This window comes from Ochotona princeps, chromosome 8 (assembly GCF_030435755.1).
Source record: "Ochotona princeps isolate mOchPri1 chromosome 8, mOchPri1.hap1, whole genome shotgun sequence".
In the NCBI taxonomy this organism is placed as follows: Eukaryota; Metazoa; Chordata; class Mammalia; order Lagomorpha; family Ochotonidae; genus Ochotona; species Ochotona princeps.
Genome location: NC_080839.1, coordinates 8,467,019 through 8,487,746, shown reverse-complemented (window position 1 = coordinate 8,487,746; position 20,728 = coordinate 8,467,019). Strand labels below are relative to the sequence as shown.

The window sequence follows — 20,728 nt, the reverse complement described above, 5'->3', positions numbered from 1 at the left end:
TGACAATGCTTCCCAATTATTTTAAGAAATAAGCCTAGTTAATGTGTCTCCAAAAAGCATTATCAAGAGTCCTTCTGGAGTATCTTGAAGATAATTTAGTCAAAAGATCTAACCTAGAACTAGACTTTGAGAGTGTGTCAAAGGCAAAGGCAAAATAAGATCAAAACTAGAGTTATTTATTTAACCAGAATGACAAATGACAAGGTACACAAAGCTGTACACCCTTAGGAAAAATTCCAGCTCTTCAATTAAGAGGATTCAGTTTTCTGAAGTCAGAAAGATCTAATCAATCTCTATCTCCAAGGAGGACCAGATCAATTACCTGAGAAAAGCTTACTTGACCAGAAAACAAAATCCTGGTTTTGCCTAGTTATGCCTTCCACCTTCACTTAGCAAAAACAATTCTCATATTCCTTGCAAAAGAAACTATTTCTAGGTTCAACTGCCATACATGTTAATGGTAACTCTTAGTTACCCTTGCCTTTTGGTGACATCCCTGGAATTCTGCATCGTTGGTTTATATCAGCATTTCATAACCTTTAGAAACACATCTCCTCCTAACACAGCCTTTTTCCTATCTACTCACAGACCCAAGTAACCCTAGCTTTGTTCTATTGCACAAAAACTAAATATCCTGGTACTACTGGCAGTACTACCAAACCAATGTTAGATAAATAATAATAAAAATGGCTTAAATAAGTTATATTCAACCATTCATCTGTCCACTAAGCAGTGGGCAGGTGGTCCTCTTACTGTTCTTAATGCAATTACTGACAATGATTTTCTTGCTTGAACTGTGATTATCACCGGATTCCTGCTATGAGTCTCTCTGAGGGAAGGAACCTCTCTGGACCTTATCTGGTCAGCAATGTGTAGCATTTCACTAGGCATTAAATGCCACGTGTCACTTATCAACCTCAACTGACTTGTCATTTCCTTAGAAGTTTTCCCAGATACATCAATGAAAGCAATAAACAGCTACCTTCTGCTCAGAATAACTTTCAGTATCCCACTTCGATCATTAAAGGTAACTGGAAATCTTCCACTAGTCAGAATCACATTCTTTTAACTGTAATATTTAAAAGCGTTCAGACAAAGCCAGAGTGATGGCCCAACTGGCTAATCCTCCCCCTGCAAGCACTTGCAACTCATCTGGGTGCCAGTTAGTGTCCCAGCTGTGCTACTTCCCATCCAGCTCCCTGCTTGTGGCCTGGGAAAGCAGTTGAGGATGGCCCAAAACCTCAGGAGTCTATACCTGCATGGGAAACCCAGAAGAAGCTCCTGGCTCCTGGCTTAGGATCGGCTCAGCTTTGGTTATTTGGGGAATGAACCAGCAGATGGAAAATCTTTCTCTGCCTCTCCATCTCACTGTAAAATCTGCTTATCCAATAAAAATACATAAATGTTTAAATAAAAAGACTCAGCGTTTCACAAGAAACTTAATTCAACTTAACACAATTCTAAGACTAAGTTATTGAAAGATTTCCAAAACCTCTAAAAAGCTCATTTACAAATTTGTATACATTTATAATCACCTAATTTATCTATTTTAGCTATGCTGAAATTACTCATTAAGGTTAGCTAGTGAATTCAGGAAATACCGTCCCAATATGTTGCTCTAGTATATTATTATTTAATTGCAAGGCATCTGAGAGCAGCAAAATAGAAGTTCCCTTCTGATTAAACAGGGGGGGACTTCACAGAGATCTTCTTTTGAAGACCTGCTCCCCACAGGAGAGCTCTGCACCCAGAAAGACCTTGTTAAAACCATCATCCAGTCTCCTAACGGCCTACTCCTGTTCCTCAAAACCCCCCCACCCCAACCACATTTTCATCCTTGACCGACTGTCACCTGGGTTTGCAGAGGAGGCGCTAACTCGAAGGACCCTTGTCCTTGTCTTGGTGGTCCTCCCAGACTGTTGCTGCAGGTCAGATTGCAGGCCTGCAGGCCATTCCTACCGAAGGGAAAGAAAAGCACGCAGCTTCCTTCCCGCGATGTTAAAGTCACTGAATCTTCAGGGTAGACAACACATCCTTCTTGCTGCCATCCTCTGAGCTTAGGACTTCAACACAGAGAAGCTTAAAGACAAACACGGATCTCCTCTAGGTCATCTTTGCCTTCCTTTAGTCTTTTCAAAGCCTTTGTGCTCATTTAAAAACCTGTTCCATTATTCCTATGGGGGTCATGATCCTTTTCTAACACACCCTACAAGAAAACAACTGTGCCCAAACCACAACTCTCTCCTTGTGACCACCATAACTTCAAGCTCATGCTGGTAAGGTTCACTCATTTTCTAGAAAAAGTACAAATGCTAAGAATTCTTACCACAGGAGTCCAGCTAGATGTGCAAATAGAGGGGTTAGGTTGCAGCCCGGGGACCTAGTCTAGTTTCTATCTGATCAGTCAAGACACCTGACCCAGTCTAAGGCAAAAAAAAAAAAAAAAAAAAAAACTCAGTTCAAAGCACAAACTGGCGAAACTTTAGAATCTGAGAGAACTTACCCGGAGACTCCCAACACAGTAAGAGGGAGTGTAGCAGGCCTAGCGGCTGTGACGCCAGGTGGCTGACTCCGCTGCTAGTTTGTTGGCCACCAGGAACTGCTTAGAGGCAAATTCTCAAGCCCAGTTAAACTCAGTTGGGTCTATTTAAGTAAGGCACGTTCTGAGAACTCCCACCAATGGAATCTGACAGCCTTTGTAGAAAAACTCAAGTGAGGTTTGGCTACAGCTAAACTGAAGGGCTACCAGGCCTCCTGTGTCCAGCCAGAGCACCAAGGCCATGATGAAACTCTTCACTAGTCTAGTGCAAAACCCAGGAACACCCACAAATGGTACTTAGCAGACTCAAACTTTTGGCTTTTAACACAGAAGGCTCAAGTCTGGTTTTCTATGTCATACAGAAAGCTCCAAATCAAACAGGGAGAACAGCTCATACCAGGAGATGCTCATCCAAAGAATCTGCGAGTTTTAGAAAAAGCTCTCGAACCCTTCTCAAATCTGAGTTTTTTCTGGACACGGAGACAAGCAAAAGGCTAAAACACAACACAGCACGTGCTTTGTGCAGACCTCTTCATTCCAAGCCATCTGAACAGTAGAAACCAGAATGAGAGCTCCAGTGAGCACCACCAACCTCCTCATCTGACGGCATTCTCCAGAACAACACACCAAAGCATGGGCCCGCTCTCTGCTGGGAGTGTGCCTGGGGTACTTCCACTATGCAGCTGAGAGTGTGGTAGACTCATGCTTCATGCCCCAACTTCCCCAATTCAATATTATGCCCTAGCTAAAACACAGAGGAAAAAACGGCCGCTGGCGTGACGCACGGCCTGTGTGAAGCCACTGGGAAAACAGAAGCTTCCCAAGCTATAAGTTCTCATTTCCCAGGAATGCTTACAAATATAACCTCACCGGATTTCAGGCCATTTTCATCCCCGGCCATTTTTAACCATCATGTCACTTGTAGGAGCATTAAAAGGAAACATCCTTAGACCGATTAAACTTAATGAAGACTACTGAAGCAAAGGGAGACGAAAAGGAACTCACCAAACATCTCCTGAATCATAGGAGGCTTTGAGAACTGGAGCCAACAGCTTGATCACACACTATTTATAGAAAAACAGGGGGCAGGTGTTACAGCTCCGTGGGTTAAGTGGCCACCTGAGCAGCTCACATCCTATCCTGGAGCACTTTGCCTCAAATCATATCTTCATGCTTCCAACCCCACTTCCTGCTAGTGCTCCTGGGAGGCAGCAGATGACAGTGCAAGTACTCTGGTCCCTGCCACCCATGTGGGAGACAAAGATGGAGTTCTTGGTTCCTGGATTAGTCTGGTCCTGCCCTGACTACTACTGACATTTGAAAAGTGAACCAATAGATGGAAAATAAACCCCTCTCTGCCTTTCAAATAGGGAATTAACCGAAAGAAAAGAGAAGAAAAGAGAAAAGAAAAGAAGAAAGAAAGAAAGAGAGAAAGAAAGAAAGAAAGAAAAAGGAAAAGAGGAATGAGGCATAGAACACAATGTGACTACAGCCTATCCAATTCCTTACAGCTCAGCTGGTGGTTGTTTACTGCCCAATCAGTTAAGTGGCCACAGAGGCGCCCTCAATCAGCCAAAGCTCATTACTGAGATTACACTCTACCACATCCAGGACAAGCGCCCAATCCAAATCTATGGCCTCTTGCAAATACTGCTGAATAGAACCTACTCCCCACATTAGCACACACCCCACCCACATCAATATTAAACACTGAATGACTAACCAACTTTACTTTGCTTAAGGAATGTAAACAAAGCAACAGGTTAACACACACACAGAGATGGTGCAGTGGCACAACATGCTAAGTTTCTGTCTGCAACACCAGCATCCCACGTGTCCCAGATTCTCCACTTCTGAACCAGTCCCCTGCTTATTGCTGGGAGGTTAGTGGACCATGGCTTGGCCCCCTGCTCCCACATGGGCAGAGCCAGGAAACGTTCCTGGCTTCAGACTGGCTCAGCTCCAGCCGCTGGGAACATCTGGGGAGTGACCTATCACATGGAAGACTTCTCTTTTTGTCTCTCCTTCTTTCTGTAAATCTGCCCTTCAAACAAAAACTAAAATCTTAAAAACACACATGAACACAGTTTGGGGGGACACTGTATTTACTACAATCTAGTCTCTTTCTCCAGCTAAATCTTTGCATTAATTGAGTCCTCACTACACAGACTATCACATGCTATACACTCTGGAAGTAATCTTCAAGGCTGGCTTATGCTTCATGTTTATTCTTTTAACAGCAAAACAGCAACATAATAGAAACCCGGAACACACATGAGTTCTCTATGCTCTAAGTAGATACCTAACTCAGCAGCATCTGCATCCCAGAGTACACAGTGTACGAGGCACCGTGGGATGCCAAATGCCAAGCAAGGGGCATCAGCAACAGCCAGTGCTGTGGTCTCCTCAAAGAAGACACTTGGCTCAGTGATACAACCACTGCCCAGTCACAGCCAACATCCTTAGGTTCCACTTAAATCAGTGGCCAAAGAGAAATCTACTTGCAACATTCTCCACACCATACCTCCAGGGTTTTTTCCCCCACAACCTTCCAGATAGCAATTAGGTGGCCAACAATTCAACCAGGACCTTAACTACCTGGGGATCAGGGGGCTCCCCAGAGGTCACGGGCTCAGGCCCCAAAGACTGCCCTCACTTCAAACAGCAATCACAAGTCCCAGGTGGTCTGCCCAGCCAGCTCCAACTCAGGGTTCTGACGAGGTCCACCCACCTCATGGTAGGTAATCCACTGTAATAGCCAACTGAACCCAGGGAGCCACTGGCTTTCATGGACTGGTTTATTACACAGGACATGATGAAGGACCCAGGTGGACAGCAAGATGAAGAGGTGCATCCAGCTAACTTTATAGGGGTCTGTCCCCAAGAACCTGGCAGGAGCCACACCTTCTGACACCCAACATGTCCACGAACTTGGGAGATCTCTAAAACCCTATCCCCTGGCCCGGTACGATAGCCTAGTGGCTAAAGTCCTCACCCTGAACGTGCCAAGATCCCATATGGGCGCCAGTTCTAATCCCGACAGCCCCACTTCCCATCCAGCTCACTGCTTGTGGCCTGGGAAAGCAGTCGAGGATGGCTCAAAGCTTTGGGACCCTGCACCCATGTGGGAGACCCAGAAGAGGCTCCAGACTCCTGACTGCGGATTGGTTCAGCTCCAGCCATTGTAGCCACTTGGGGAGTAAATCATCGGATAAAAGATCTTCCTCTCTGTCTCTCCTCCTCTCCGTATATCTGACTGTCCAAAAAAAGAAATGAATCTTAGAGAGAAAAAAAAAAAAAAAAAACCTACCCCCTGCCTTCATGGTTTAGCAAGTTCTGTGGAGGCTTAATTAGCTGGACATGAGCCATAATTCACTCAAACTTCCGCCCTTCTTCCCTGCTCAGTGGGTGGGGGCAGGGCTGAAGGTTCCAAGCTGCCACCGGTGGTTTGGTCTTCCTGGTGAAAGCTTCCAAGAGTCACCTTGGAACAAAAAGTGCTCCCATCACCCATCGACTTCCAAGAACAGGAACATGAGAAGCCAAGAGGCTCTGGCCCTCCATCACCCAGCACTCTGCAAGGGCTGCAGGGGCTCTGTCAGGAACTAGAAGCAGAACCCAAACATGAGCTGCTCATGGTGCCACAGGGGCCAGCAGCAGATTCTTGGAGGTAGTCTCTGTGCCAGCACCAAGTACTCCACCCTGGAGAACGGCCTCTGAGCAGTCCCTGCACTCGGGTGCCTCAGTGGGACCCACTCAAAGCCCACCTGGGGCCACCTCCTGGTCAACCCATGCTTCCCAAGTCCACAACACCTGCAGGGCCAGTCTTCAACTGATACTCTGTATTTGTTGGCAAACAAGAGATGTGCAAGTTAAAAACAAGCCCACTCACACTCCTAGAAAGCTGCCTTCACACTCCAGCCCTGCTTCCACTTAGACACGCCACCTCCCCCACCTCCTGCAAGCCGATCCTGCTGAAGTGACTTACCAGCCTTTCCCCTACTGCACCACAGGTCGGCTCCTTCCCGACTTCTAGTACACACTCTCCTCTGGGCTTCAGGGAAAATACACTCACACTCGGCTGACATCCTCCTTCCTCCCTCTCCACCCATCCTCCTCCCCTGCCCTTAACTATTCCTTATTCCCTTCTGTGCTTTCCTCATCTTGGGACCTTATGAACTTGGCATACGCAGACCCTTGCAGGCCTCAGGGACTTGGCATATGCCAATGCCTCTGCTCATAAGGTTCTTGCTCCAACATCTCCCCCAGTGGACATTACCCTGCAGGTCTCAGGGCAGACCCGGGTCCTCTGAAATATACTCCCTGTCACTCCAGATGTTCTACACTCACCACTGTATGCAATTCAGTATTTCACAGTGGAGTCTCAGCCCACCATCACCAACTCCACCTCCCCAAACTGTAATTTTCACGGCTGTACTGAGCCCAACGCTACAGAACGAAACACTTGGTTTACTGCCCTTCTTTAAGTACAGGTGGCTAAATCAACTTAGCCAACCTATCTGGGTAACAGAATGGTCTAAAGCCTAAAATACATGCACAATGCAAAACCATAATTAAACTGCTCTTGTAACTGTATGATGATTGTAGCCATTTGCACACTGAAAAATGAGACCGCAGGGGCAGGTGTTTGACCGAAGGACTTAAGGCCACCCCGCCCCCACACACACCCTTCCCACTTCTGACTGCCTGGATGCCATTCCCAGCTCCAGTCCCGGCTTCCTCCTAACATGGACTCAGTGAAGCAGGAATGATGGCTCCAAGAGTTGGGTTCCTGTCGCCTACATGAGAGACCTGGGTTATGTACCAGGCTCCCAGCTTCCGTTCCCCAGCTGCTGCAGATGGGAGCTCCCTAGCCTTCTCTATCCTGCATGAATGAATGAATGAATGAATGAATGAATCTGATATCCCTTAGAACTGTGTGATTTTCCCTCTAGAGAGGGCAGGGCAAAAGTCCCCAAACGTGTATCTTTCAATTTCACAGGAAAGTATCTGACTAGATAAGATGCACTTCTGAAAACAGCTTCAAGCCTGTGAAAGGACACACCCCACACATGCTGTCCGTTTCCAAGGCTAAATATAGTTCACCAAGAGGACAAACAGCCCAAGTGCATGCGGGGCGAGGGAGGGGTAGATACCACAGTTCACGGATAGGTTTGGCACCCTTCTTTGGTGTCTTCCTCAGCCTAAGACCCACACAGACCTGCTGGCTAGGAACTATACCCTGCTCTCCCAAATTTCAATTTCAGCCACAGTCTGACAATGCTCCAGGTGCAGAGAAAGAAGCATCTAACTTTACAAGGCTCCTAAGAAACTCACCAAGTCCCTGCATCCCCTCCCTCGCCCTCTTCCCATCCCTCTTCCAATTCTCAGCAGATTCTTCCTGTATCGACTCTAATCGCTCCAAGTCACATACTCATATTTCTACTTCTTGAATTTTTCAGGTGGGTGGGCATCGGCTGTCAACATTCAGAAGTTAGAGGGGCTCAGTTCCCTTTCATTGACCCCTCCCATGGTCTGCCCCAATCCTCACATGTCCCAGTTACGCAATAGCTGTAATTATTTCAGAAGTTAAAATTGACATTTGTTCTAACTGTGCAAACAAGCTGTGCAGACATGCAAGGGAACTTGCCCTATCTTACACCACTTTTTATTTCCTCCAATGTTAGCAATGCTCTCAGAATTCCTACTTTTTGGTTTTGGTTTTTTTTGTTGTTGTTGTTTTTTGGCTTTCTGTGTTATCAATAACCTAATCACAAAATCTCCCCTGGTGTGTAGCTCTTCCTTTATTATGTGCACACACGCAGTGAGTTCTGTCGCTTTTTCCTCTCGGTGCTGTCTTGAAGCCTGCCACCCTTCTCCACATGGACTGGGGTGGGAGGGGAACATGCACAGGGAAGGGACTCTCCCCATCAGCTCAAGACCTCGCCTCAGCCCTGCTGGGGCTCAGAACACGGGACCCCCAGGAGCAGGGTGTGCTTTGGAGCAAGTGTGCTGGACCTCCCACTCTCCCGGATCTCCTAGACTTACACCAGAAGGAGTAAACCAAAACTCCTCTTCCTCAATGCAAGACTCCCAGGCACTAGAAGGCCTCTCTTCGCAAAGCACACCGTTCAAACCCAGAAATGTCCCTGTCCCCCTTCTCCCTGAGTACCCACAATCCAGAAGGGCCCTGCCCCAGACAGGAGGTCGTACGGCAAGGTCAAGGAAAATCGGAGCAGACAGTTTCAGACGCTGGGTCTCCACTCCCAGTCTACTCCCATTAACTCATCCCCTCCGTCCACACCACATTCCCATCTTGCTGCACCTGCTTCTGTGACTCTGAATGGGCAAAGTTTTCCCTGAGTATCTGACACGTTCATTTCATAAACCTTAAACTAAACAAAGCTGTTGTGGTGTTTCTCTTATTAACCTAACTTATCTTTCGCTATAGCAGGACCATTATTATCACGTAATTTACAACACTGGCTTCCACTAGAACCCCAGGGGAATATAACCAGGAACTACAGCAGGGGGCTCTCATGCACTGAGATAACTCTGGGTTTGTTTTGTTTTGTTTTGTAACAGGTAATGAGTATATAATGTTCCTTATATTAAACTTCATACTACACACTTTCACGCAGATGGAAGATTTAATACTAAAAAGCAAACCACAAAAATGCCATATCTTCTTAGGGAATGTACATCTTGTCACTGATTTTTCTTTCCTTTTCCAAAAGACATTTATTTATTTACTTATTTTTGTTATTTTGAAAGAAAGACAAAGATCTCTCATCCACTGTTTCACTCAAGAAATATCTGCAACAGCCAAGACTGGACCAAGCCAAAGGCAGGAACTCAATTCATGTGTCCCGTGTCAGTATCAAGGACCCGCCTGCTGCTGCTGCCCAGGATCGGCAACGGCAGGAAGCTGGAGTCAGAGATGGAGCTGGGATTCAAGCCCAGGCACCTGATGTCAGATGTGGGTAAATGCCAGCCCCTCCTTATTTTGAAGAGGAAGCTGAGAAATAACAAAATCCAGCATAGCAGACCCAACAAGTGTTCGAGAAAACGAACGAGCTGTGTTCAGTGGTGGTAGCTAGACAGGGGACGTTACCCTAGTTCTGCATGGATCATGCGTACAGCAGTAACCCTGACTGACTTTCATTTTAAATGAAGTCCTCCTTTGTCTAATGTGGATTCAAGATCATAAACATCGCTTTGCTGCCAGTAAGCAAAGGCTAGAAAACCTCCCAGGCTCCTAGTTATTTTCGGCTCTTGCTAAAGGGTTCCGATTGAGCTGACATGGCTAGCCTCACCACCCACACCGTTTGTACCACTTATTATTTCCTGAAGTGACCCACTCCTGGCCTCCTTTGATTATCTCCTGACAGATACAATGCCCTCATTCTGCTATCATTAAATGTGACTTTTGGAAACCTCACATTTTATCTTAATGACTTACCAGACCTTAAAAAGATGTGCCATACTTTACCCACTTAGCTCTTATTGATTTAATCCTAAAACCAAACTGCCTCCATTACATGCGGATTTTCTTTTTAACTCCCTAATGGTGCTTTTGGGAAACTAGACAACATTTTGAGCAGTCTACACAATGCAACAGGTTGTCCTGCTGAACACCTGCATTGACAGTGGGAATAAAATCCACCAAAGAACTGGGCCACCTGAGCAGACTCTAGGCAGCACCAGCTGGAACAACTCGGAAAGGCAACACCGTGACAGAGCGCTTGGCACTAAGTCACCCAGAGCAAGCCAATCCCCAGAGGGCCACTGCCACCCTCCCTAGTCTGGGGAGGCCTGTTCCACAGGCAGGAGACAGTTGACCAGGTGCCCTGTGAGCCCCACAAACTCAATGCACAGAACACCAAGGTCAAGTTCTCATTTCATGTGGTCTAGCCCTGTTCACACATTCTGCAAAATGCCTTTCCATTGGCTGTTGGGCAACGCTTAGCCCAAGCTGCTACTTAACTCTTTAATCTTTTAATTGCACTGATTAAACACTACACTTTGTAACAGAGAAGTGAACGTTTCTTCCCTCCTTCGTATCAATGGACTCTGTTACACATTTATTCCCAGGTGCCCTCTTGTTTGATTTTTTTGTGCTTTTAATTTCCTTTTCTTTTTCAAACCTAGTAGATGCCAAGCACAACTATGCCCTTGATGTACTTTTTTTTTATTCTAGTCCTTCTCTTACCTGTAAGCATTGCCAGGAGGAGGGTGGTCTCCAGTCTCATGGGGCAACTTTCATTCCTGTGGCTGACCCCCCAATGAATTGTAACAAAGGCTCACAGAAAACTCCTTGAACCAGCCCGAGGCCTCTCACAGCATTCATAGCCAACAGACACATCTGGACTGCAAAAATTCATATTTTGCACTATTTTCTGGTGCACACTTTCTCCCTTGATGCTCTATTACGGGAATTGCTTAGTCCATCACTGCGACAAATCAATGACACAGGGGCATGAGAGAGAGAGAGAGATTCGACCCACTGCTGCACTCCCCAAATGCCCACACCAACCAAGCATGGGAGGAGCAGAGCAGAAGCCAGGAGGCAACTCCCAACTCGGTTCTCTCACACGGGAGGCAGAGACCCATGCTGTCGCCATCCCCTGCTGCCTCCCAGGGACTGCAAGAGCAGGAAGCTGAGCCAAGAGCACAGCCAAGGGTCAGACCCAGGCACTCCAATGTGCAATGCAGGTGTCTTTATCCTTACACCAAACTCCCCTACAACTCGTTAACTGCTAAGCGCTGGGTAAAGCACTGTGACATCAGGCAGCAGGGCACATAAGACCCTGAGAAGAGGAAAGAAGCCCTTCAGAGGGGCACATCTGGGTGCTGATAGCTGGTCTCTGCAAGTGCGATTTAACACCAGGCAGCCTCTGTCTACTGCCTCCTACATGGCAACCTTTGGGGCTCTGCAGCATGCTGAACTTGGAGAAGAAACATCTTGGGTTGGAGCTGCATCCAAGCCGACAGTGGATACCTTTATTTCCTACCCAAGGCAACAAAACAGCTTCTGTCAGCAGAGCTTTGGAAATGTCCAAGTGGAACACCACCTTCTGAACTTCAGGGGAAGGAGGAGGGGGAGTTCGCAGCCCTGCCCAGAGGCCCGGATCTCCTTGGCAAGGCAGACCTTAGGAGCTGGGCCCAGGGACCACATCCACAACTGTCCTTCTGGCCATCAGAAAAATCAGTGCCATCATCCTTGGCCCCAAGAAAAGGGATGGAAGATGCTGCTTCCCACCCACTCTTCTCCAGCTTCCCAGGAGTGCTCAGACTGCCAGGGAACCAGGAAGCCAGAGGAGGCAGGACACGGCCCTATTCCTACCATCAGAAAAGCTGGGTCTCTGTGCCCAGCAACTTCACTGGTCTCTTCAACCTTGAAACATTTACAAGTTTATATGACATGCTGGGTGCCATCACAGAACAGGCAATTTAGTTGGGAGAATCCACACAGAAAATAGCTAAGGATACTCACTATACGTGAGAAAGTGAGAAGGGAAATGGGAATGGGGCTGCTGTTACGGTGTAGTACATTAAGCCTCTGCCTGAAGCCTTGGCAGCCCCACATGGGTGCCAGTTTCTGAACCAGTTGCTCTTCTTCCAAAATAGCTCCCTGCTTATGGCCTGAGAAACAGTAGAAGATGAGCCCCAGTGCTTGGGCCCCTGCACTCACGTGGGAGACCCAGCTCCTGGCCTCAGGTGCAACCATCCCAGGCATTTGGATGACATCTCTCTCTCTCTCTCTCTCTCTTGTTCTCTCTCTCTCTCTCACTTTCTCTCCATACATGCCTTTCAAAAAAGGGGGGAAAGGTGGCTAATAGGGAAAAAAACAAAAACAAAATACCTACCAAGCTGGAGATGTGTACAGTAATTGTGTGTCTGCAAGCGGGACACTGAATTCCCATCCTCAATGAAACAGAAGTTTGTCCTTCTCCAGGTAGTCAATGACTTTAACTGCCAGATTTCATGGGGGGTTTTATTAATATGTATATATATATATATATATATATATTATATTTTTAAAAGATGTATTTATTTTTATTGGAAAGGCAGACATATAGGGAGGAAGAAACAGAGAGGAAGATCTTCCATCCACTGATTCACTCCCCAAGTGACCCAATGGCCAGTGCTGTGCCAGTCCGAAGCCAGGAGCCAGGAACTTCTTCCAGGTCTCCCACACAGGTGCAGGGTCCCAAGGCTTTGGGCCGCCCTCGACTGCTTTCCCAGGCCACAAGCAGGGAGCTGGATGGGAAGTGAGAGCTGCCAGGATTAGAATCAGAGGCCATATGGGATCCCAGCGCATTCAAGGCAAGGACTTTAACTAGTAGGCCACTATGTCAGATCTCGTGTTTTTAAAATCTCAATAAGAAATTCATCATTACAGGGGCCCGTGTTGTGGCACATTAGATTAAGCTGCCACCTGCAACACCTGCACCCCATAGGATCACCAGTTCAAGCCCTGGCTGCTCCACTTCTGATCTAGCTCTTAAACTTGGAAGACTCAAAGTTCCAGGCCCCTGGCTTTAGCCTGACTCAGCCCTAGCCACCAAAGGCATTTGGAAAATGATGGAAGACACCTCTCTCCATCTCTCCCCACCCCATCTATCTCTCTATCTCTTTCTCTTTCTCTCCCTTTAACTCTGTCTTCCAAATAAATACATTTTTTTTTTTTAAAGTTTGGGCATGGCAGCCTAGTGGCTAAAATCCTTGCCCTGCAGGCACCAGGATCCCATATGGGTGCCAGTTCTAATTCTGACAGCCTGCTTCCCATCCAGCTCCCTGCTTGTGGCCTGGGAAAGCAGTCAAGGACGGCCCAAAGCCTTGGGACCCTGCACTCATGTGGGAGACCTAGAGGAGGCTCCTGGCTCCTGGTTTCAGATTGGCTCAGCTCCGGCCATTGTAGCTACTTAGGGAGTGAATCAATGGATGAAAGATCTTCCTCTCTGTCTCTCCTCCTCTCTGTATATCTGCCTTTCCAATAAAAAATAAATAAATCTTTAAAAAAAAGTTTATATAGTCACAGTAAGCTCAAACCAAAGGAAATACCAAGGCAAGCCAAGGTCATCAGTGAGATGACAACATGAGGCCTCTTGATGACAGGTCACAGCAAGCAGGAGACCCTGTCATGGTGAGTGCATCACAAGTGGGCTCTAGACAAGAGAAAAGGTCCTGAAGGGAAGCAGGCTTGAAGCTCAGCCAGCCATCAGCTAGGTGGCCTTGCCCTGCTCAGTAGCCTCCCTCTGACATGGGGAGTGGCCGCAAGGCCACCGTCCTTCACCTGCCCTTGGCCCACACAGCCCACATACAGGGAAGACAGGGAGTGAATGAACTGTCTGCAGGACTCACAGTCCCAATGCTTCGGCTCGGTGATGCTTCAAGCCCCATTCTCAGCCTCCACCAAGAAGAGAGTGTGTAGACCAGGGAGCCTGCTCAGCACACGGGAAATCAGGGGACCCTCCTGCCCTTACAGAGGGAACACACCTACATCCTCTGTCCATCTCATGGGGCACCACCCACCTCCACCTTCTGAACTCAGGGAATTAGCCCCACGGTGCCACACCGGGGTCTCCCTCCTCCCACAGAGATCCAAGAGGCTCCACGGCAGGCCCACCTGCTGCCCAAGCTGTTCCTACTGCCCACCAGACCACCGGGCAGCCAGCTGTCCACTCCCATCAGCTACCTGTGTGGCTGGGACATCCTCCCTCCTGTGACAAACCCAACTGCAGTTTGGCTCTGAAGCTCAAGTTCAGCACAGGTGTTACCTCCCCCCCACCCCCCACCCCGGCCCTTGGCCTGCTGCTCTGTGTATCTGTTCCCCCTGCAGGCTCCGCCCCAAGGAGCAAGCCCGTCTCCAGAGTGGCCTCCAGACAGGAGTCCCCAACCACCGGCCCAGGCCAAGCTTGGTCCTCTGACTACGCTAGTTCTGCTCTGCTCCTCAGTCCAGCAAGGGACACACAAGGCAGACCTGAGGTCCTTCTTCACTCGTCCCCACATCATGAAGGGCCCCTGGATTTTGCCTAGTTTTTCTTTACTGATCTGTCCCGGCTGATGTAAACTGGTCTCAATTTCAGAAAGCTTTGGATCCCAACTTTTAGACAAATAAATGCCTTCCTTTTTATTTTCTTTACAATACGGACTTGTGCTCGAGTAGACACGAAAAGGGTAGGGGCCAGCGTGGACTCTGACCTGCTCCATTTGGCTACTAATACTAAGCCTATGAGCTTGGTACTCCCTAACTGCATTGGCTTCCCTTAGGCATGCTCACTGCACTGGTCCAGAACCTAAACTCCACATCCCAGATCGCGGGATCTCCCTGGCTGCAGGCCCTGCTGAGGGGCTGGCCACGGGTGCCCCTGCCGCGACGCCTTCGTGGCGTCCAGATGGCAGGGTCATGGTGGCCCAGCGCACCTCCTAGCCACCTGGCCTCGCACCGGTCCCGCTCCGGTCGGGTTTCTCTATCCAAGCCCGGTCCGCACCACCACCTGCCCCCCACCCAAGGTGCACACCCGGGCAGGTGGCGAAGGCACCTGCCTTGCCCGGAAAAGAATACACCAGCCCGCGAGTCCCTCTGCCTCCACCTCGTTGAGAGCTGGGAAGAACGCAGAAGAAAGGAAAACAAGCCCGAGGCAGGGCCGTGCTGGCCCGACGTCTCCCCACTACGGAATCGCCACCTGCGACGCCGTGGGGCTGGCCGCGGCCCGGCGGGGAGCGAGGCCCGGACCCGGTCCGCCCGCTCGCTCGCCCCACGCGCCCCTTACCGGTGATACGGCCACCCCCCTCGCCGTGCCCGCGGCGCCGCTGCAAGATGAAGTAGCAGCTGCTCTTCTGGGTGACCCAGAGCTTCAGTGCGTTCTTCAGCAGCACCTCCTCGGGCTTGAGCCACATCGCGGCGGTCCGGCCGCGCCCGCGAGCCTCCGGCTCACCTCGACCCCATTGCCCCTGCCGCCGGCCTCACCGGGCCCAGTCTGCTCGGGAGGAGGAGAAGGCGGCGGCGGTTGCGCGCGCGGACCGCAGCCCGGCCGGTGCCCAGCGCTCCGAGTGTCTCGGGGCTCAGCTCGCCGCGCGCACCCCGCGCAGCCCGCGCGCCACCCGGCCCGGCCCCTCCTCCGCCCCGCCCCCGGCCCGGTCCCGCCCCCGCCCCGGCCCCGGCCCCCGGCGCCCGCCCGGCCCTCCAGCTCCCACGGCGCCTCCCGGGTTTCCGCGTCCCGGCCGCTCCCGCGCACAGTTCCGGAGCCAAGGGAGGAAGTCCAAACCCGCTGCCAGGTCCCCTCCCTGCTCGCCTGCCGCGCTCGCCGAGGGGGTACCGGGCCGCCTCGATCCCTCCCAGTCCGCAGTGAGGGAGCCTGGAGAGCGGGGGAACTGTCTCCCCCGAGCCCACCTAGAGAGGGGCCTGGAGGACACGCAGCTGCAGGGTGCCCGGCCCGGCACATTTATCCTTGACAGGACCCAAGGCACCAGAAGAGCTGAGGGCTTGGAGAAATGTAGCCTTGAAAGGCGCAGGCGGGGCGAGCTTTTGGCCTAAAGGTCAAGACACGGCTTGGGACGCGGGCATTCCGTATCTGACTGCTTGGTTAGTGTCATTTACTCTCTTCCCAACCAGTTTCCTGTTAAGGTGCACCTCGAGGCTGCCAGTAGGTGCTGGCTCAAGGACTTGTGTCCCTGCTACCCACGTGGGAGACATGGAGTGAGTTCCTGGCTCCTGGCTGCAGCCCTGGCCCTTATGGTCCGGTGGGTGGGGTGAGCCAGTGGAGGGACACAAGTCTTTCTGTCCCTCTGCCTTGTGCCACAGCATGGGAACCCGAGGCTAGTATAGGACCAACAGCAAGCCTGAACATTTCGCTGAACATTAGAGCCTCGGTGTGAATCCCTACCCAGAAATGAGACCAGTCCTGTTTGTTCTGGAGAAACAGGTAGAAGAAGCTGGAAGCGTGGCGCAAATGCTAACTGAAGAGCCATGAGAAATTGGTGACAGACACCAAGTTCCCCTGGCTGGGGGTAGTACCCCATATGGAATCCGGTTGGAGTCCCAAGCTACTCCATTTGCGATCCTGCTCCCTGCTGATTTATCTGGGAAAGCAGCAAGGATTCCGCAAATACTTGAGCCCCTGCCACCCATATGTGAGACCCAGATAAAGCTCCTAGCTCCTGGCCAGTCCTGTGGTTGGGGTCATCCTGGAAGTAAACCAGCAGATGGAAGATCTGTCTCTCCCTCTCTCTAACTCTGCCTTTCAAAGAAAAAAATAAATGAAATAGAAGATTTTTTAGAAGTGTTTTCCCAAGCTGGTGTGGAAACAGACACAGGGTAGCTGGCCTAGAACAGACTGGGAGCCCTCCAGCTGTCTTTATGAGAAGGTAGTAAATGCAACACCTTTGCAAAGGAAGAAAGGAAAAACTTGGGGCAGAGCTCTCCCTGACAGCACCTGCTTGTTAACCAGGACAGAACTGAAAAGTGGAAATAAATCCCCCCAGTGAGACCTGGAAACAGTGGAAGCCGTTTGCATAGGTTCCAAAGAAAATATTTCAAAACCTCAGACTGAACGTAACCGACCAGAATCTGTGGGCGGGGAATAGTTAGGAAGACCTTCCCTGGGGACAGTGGTCCAGAACTGAGGAAGTGTGTCAGCTGTGATGGGGTGCTGAGGGTTGTCAGAACATTCCAAGTGGAGGAATGGCAAGGAAACACTCCTTCCAGAAACAGGCACTGGCCCTGCCTGCTTCCAAACACACTGCCAGGCCCTAGGGTGGCAGAGAGGAATGGGTAGATGGACCTGCTCTCAAAAACTTACAGGGTGGGCCCGGTGGCGTGGCCTAGTGGCTAAAAGTCCTCGCCTTGAATGCCCCGGGATCCCATATGGGCGCCGGTTCTAATCCCGGCAGCTCCACTTCCCATCCACCTCCCTGCTTGTGGCCTGGGAAAACAGTAGACGACGGCCCAAAGCTTTAGGACCCTGCACCTGCGTGGGAGACCCGGAAGAGGTTCCTGGTCCCGGCATCGGATTGGCGCGTACCAGCCCGTTGCAGCTCACTTGGGGAGTGAAACATCGGATGGAAGATCTTCCTCTCTGTCTCTCCTCCTCTCTGTATATCCGGCTTTCCAATATAATAAAATCTTTAAAAAAAAAAAAAAAAAAAACTTACAGGGTGAAGAAAATCAGCTTCAGAAAAGTGTAGTGGGCTTCACAATAGGAGAAGGTAAGGTGCAAATTCCTGGGGAAGGGCATTGAGGAAGTCCCCACAGGAGCTGTTGCTAGTCCTGAACTTGAAAAATGAACATGCAATTGCCATGAAGTCAGGTTGGAGAGAGCTTATCTGGCAAGCAGATTGGCATATATGACATTGTGGTCAAGGGAAGTCCCGAGGAACCAGCAGCCCTAGAGCAAGCAAATCCTGCTACTACTGCTAAGCGGCACTGCAACCTGCACCCTCAGGCAAGACCTGAGAGTCTTTATTCATGCACTTGCAATACATGGTGCTATGGTTTGTGCTTTCCCAAGTTCACGTGTTGGAAACTCAGTTCCCCATGTAGCACTGCTAAGGGGCAAAGCCTATGAAAGAGGTGATTTGCTCATGGGTGGATTTATACTGTTCTCTCAGAAATGAGTCTACTATAACAGCGGCAGATTTATTACAGAAAAGCAAGTTGAGTCCTCTCTTGCCTTTGTACCTTCCACCAAGCAATCTCACAGCATAAAGGGGTTTGCCAGATGCCAGTGCTGTGCCTTCCCACCTCCAGGCTGTGGAACCAGGAGCCAAAGAAATCTCTCCCCGTTTTTGCTATTTGCTTATTTTCTTGCATGTTTTTTAAACATTTGTTTATTCTTATTAGAAAGGCAGATTTAAAGAGAGAAGGGGAGACAGAGAGAAAGATCTTTTGTCTGCTTGTTTACTCCCCAAGTGGTCGCAGCGGCCGGAGCTGAGCTGATCTGAAGCCAGGAGCTTCTTCCAGGTCTCCCACATGAGTGCAGGGTCCCAAAGCTTTGGGCCGTCCCAGACTGCTGCTTTCTCAGGCCACTAGCAGGGAGCTGCATGGGAAGTGGAGCAACCAGAACACGAACTGGTGCCCTATAGGATTCCGGTGGTTACAAGACAAGGATTTAGCCACTAGGCTATCACACCAGGCACAAGATTGATTTATTTTCAGTTGAAAGGCATATTTTACAGAGAAGAGAGACACAGAGTGAGAGAGGTCTTCCATCTGCTGGTTCACCCCCCAGATGCCTGCAATGCCAGGAGCTTCTTCTGGATCTCCCATGTGGATGCAGGAGCCCAACGACTTGGACCACTCTCTGCTTCTTTCCTAGGCCATAAACATGGAGCTGGATCAGAAGTGGAGCAGCCAAGATATGAACTAGCGCCCATATGGAATATAGGAGCCACTGGTGAATGGTTAGCTTGCTATACCACTGGGCCAAGGCCCAAAGCCTCTCATCTTTATAAATTACCAAGTTTGGTATTCTGCTGTAGAATGAAAGAGATAGCAAGCACTCAGCGGATAACGGCCATTGTCACTAAGTGTACAAAAGCTCCCCAAAGTATCTGCATACAAGCTCATCCTTCTTTTAAACACTAGAAAGCTTTTATCTACCAAATACTAAACATAGATAGAAGCATGGAAAGGGATGTGCAAATAATTGGGAGAAGATGGGAAGAAAATTATAAGAAATTTCTGTCTTCGAACCTCCGAAGACTTTGCCAAGCCAGACAGAAGCTGATAGCGAGGGAGCTGGGCTATAGCAGACAGCTGGGGTCAGCCTCCAGGCTGCAGAGGAAGGTGAGAGGGTTAGAGAGGGGACCCCAGTGGGCCATCAGAGGATGTCCAGCACAACTCTATTTTCAATTATTTCTGGGACTTATCGCCCTCTGACGGTGCCATGAGTTAAATTATATTCCCCATTGGGGGTCGGGCCAGGTTTGGTTGTGATAAAAATAGTTCACAACACAAAATGCCAAAAATGCCAAGGCGAGGCTGCCTGTGCCGGTTAGGAATGCAGCACGCAACCAGCACACCTCCCACTGGTTTAGGTGAGGGCCGAGTGTGTGATGGGCAGAGCCAGGATGGACTGCAGTACTCATTGGTTCCGGTGGTGGTCGGGGCTGAGAATAGAACCAACCCAGCAGTTGCAACCACCAGCTGATGGGGTGATGGACTGTGGCGGGCACTGTGCTTGCTAGCACATAAAGGAACCTGGTCTGGAAACACCTCAAAGTTTCTTTGGGGATCCCCTCAATCAAAATGGAGGAATCAGAACATTAACCAAGAAAAGATGGAAGATGGAGTAGATCAATCAACCACCTCAGCTATATATTAGCAGCGAAATACTGGACAAGGGGAGACTCTATGATGGACTATGTCAATCAGTGGACTCTGCACCAACCTCATCGTACCTGGATTGTTGCTGATGGTATGTTGGAGCTTTTAATTGATCGGGATGATACTCTACTGGCTCTGACTTCAGACCAGAGAGGGTCTCCCTAAGAAGTCATTGAACTTGACTGGACAATAAAATGCTGGACTCTATGTTTGGTATATGCTTGCAATGAGGGAATCCCAACTGAACTTGAACTGTGGTTATGCAACAAGGTGGAGGAATCCACCATGGGGGGAGGGTTTGCGGAGGGGTGGGGAGAATCCCAGTACCTATGAAACTGTGTTACATAATACAATGTAATTAATGAATAAATTTAAAAAAATTATATCCCCCAATAGTAGATTATCCCTCCAATCCCATAAGGGCGCCAGTTCAAGTCCTGGCTGTTCTACTTCTGATCCAGCTCCCTGCTAACAGCCTAACAAAGCCATGAGGAATGGGGCCCGGCGGCGTGGCCTAGCGGATAAAGTCCTCGCCTTTAACACGCCGGGATCCCATATGGGTGCCGGTTCTAATCCCGGCAGCTCCACTTCCCATCCAGCTCCCTGCTTGTGGCCTGGGAAAGCAGGCAAGGACGGCCCAATGCATTGGGACCCTGCACCCGTGTGGGAGACCTGGAAGAGGTTCTAGGTTCCCGGCTTCGGATCGGCGCACACTGGCCCATTGCGGCTCACTTGGGGAGTGAAACATCGGACGGAAGATCTTCCTCTCTGTCTTTCCTCCTCTCTGTATATCTGACTTTGTAATAAAATAAATAAATCTTTAAAAAAAAAAAAACAAAGCCATGAGGAATGGTCCAAAT

At 49.6% G+C, this 20,728-nt stretch overlaps 1 protein-coding gene across 1 annotated transcript in view; it reads right to left on the bottom strand.

Annotated features, from left to right (window-relative positions):
- TBC1D8 (TBC1 domain family member 8) overlaps positions 1–15,632 on the bottom strand; it is a 113,030-nt gene extending 97,398 nt beyond the window's left edge. The window contains exon 1 of the mRNA XM_058667507.1: positions 15,316–15,632. Within this exon, the coding sequence (XP_058523490.1) occupies positions 15,316–15,442 (127 nt within the window). The 5' untranslated portion in view covers positions 15,443–15,632. The remainder of the gene's footprint in view (positions 1–15,315) is intronic.
- Positions 15,633–20,728: the final 5,096 nt, after the last annotated feature.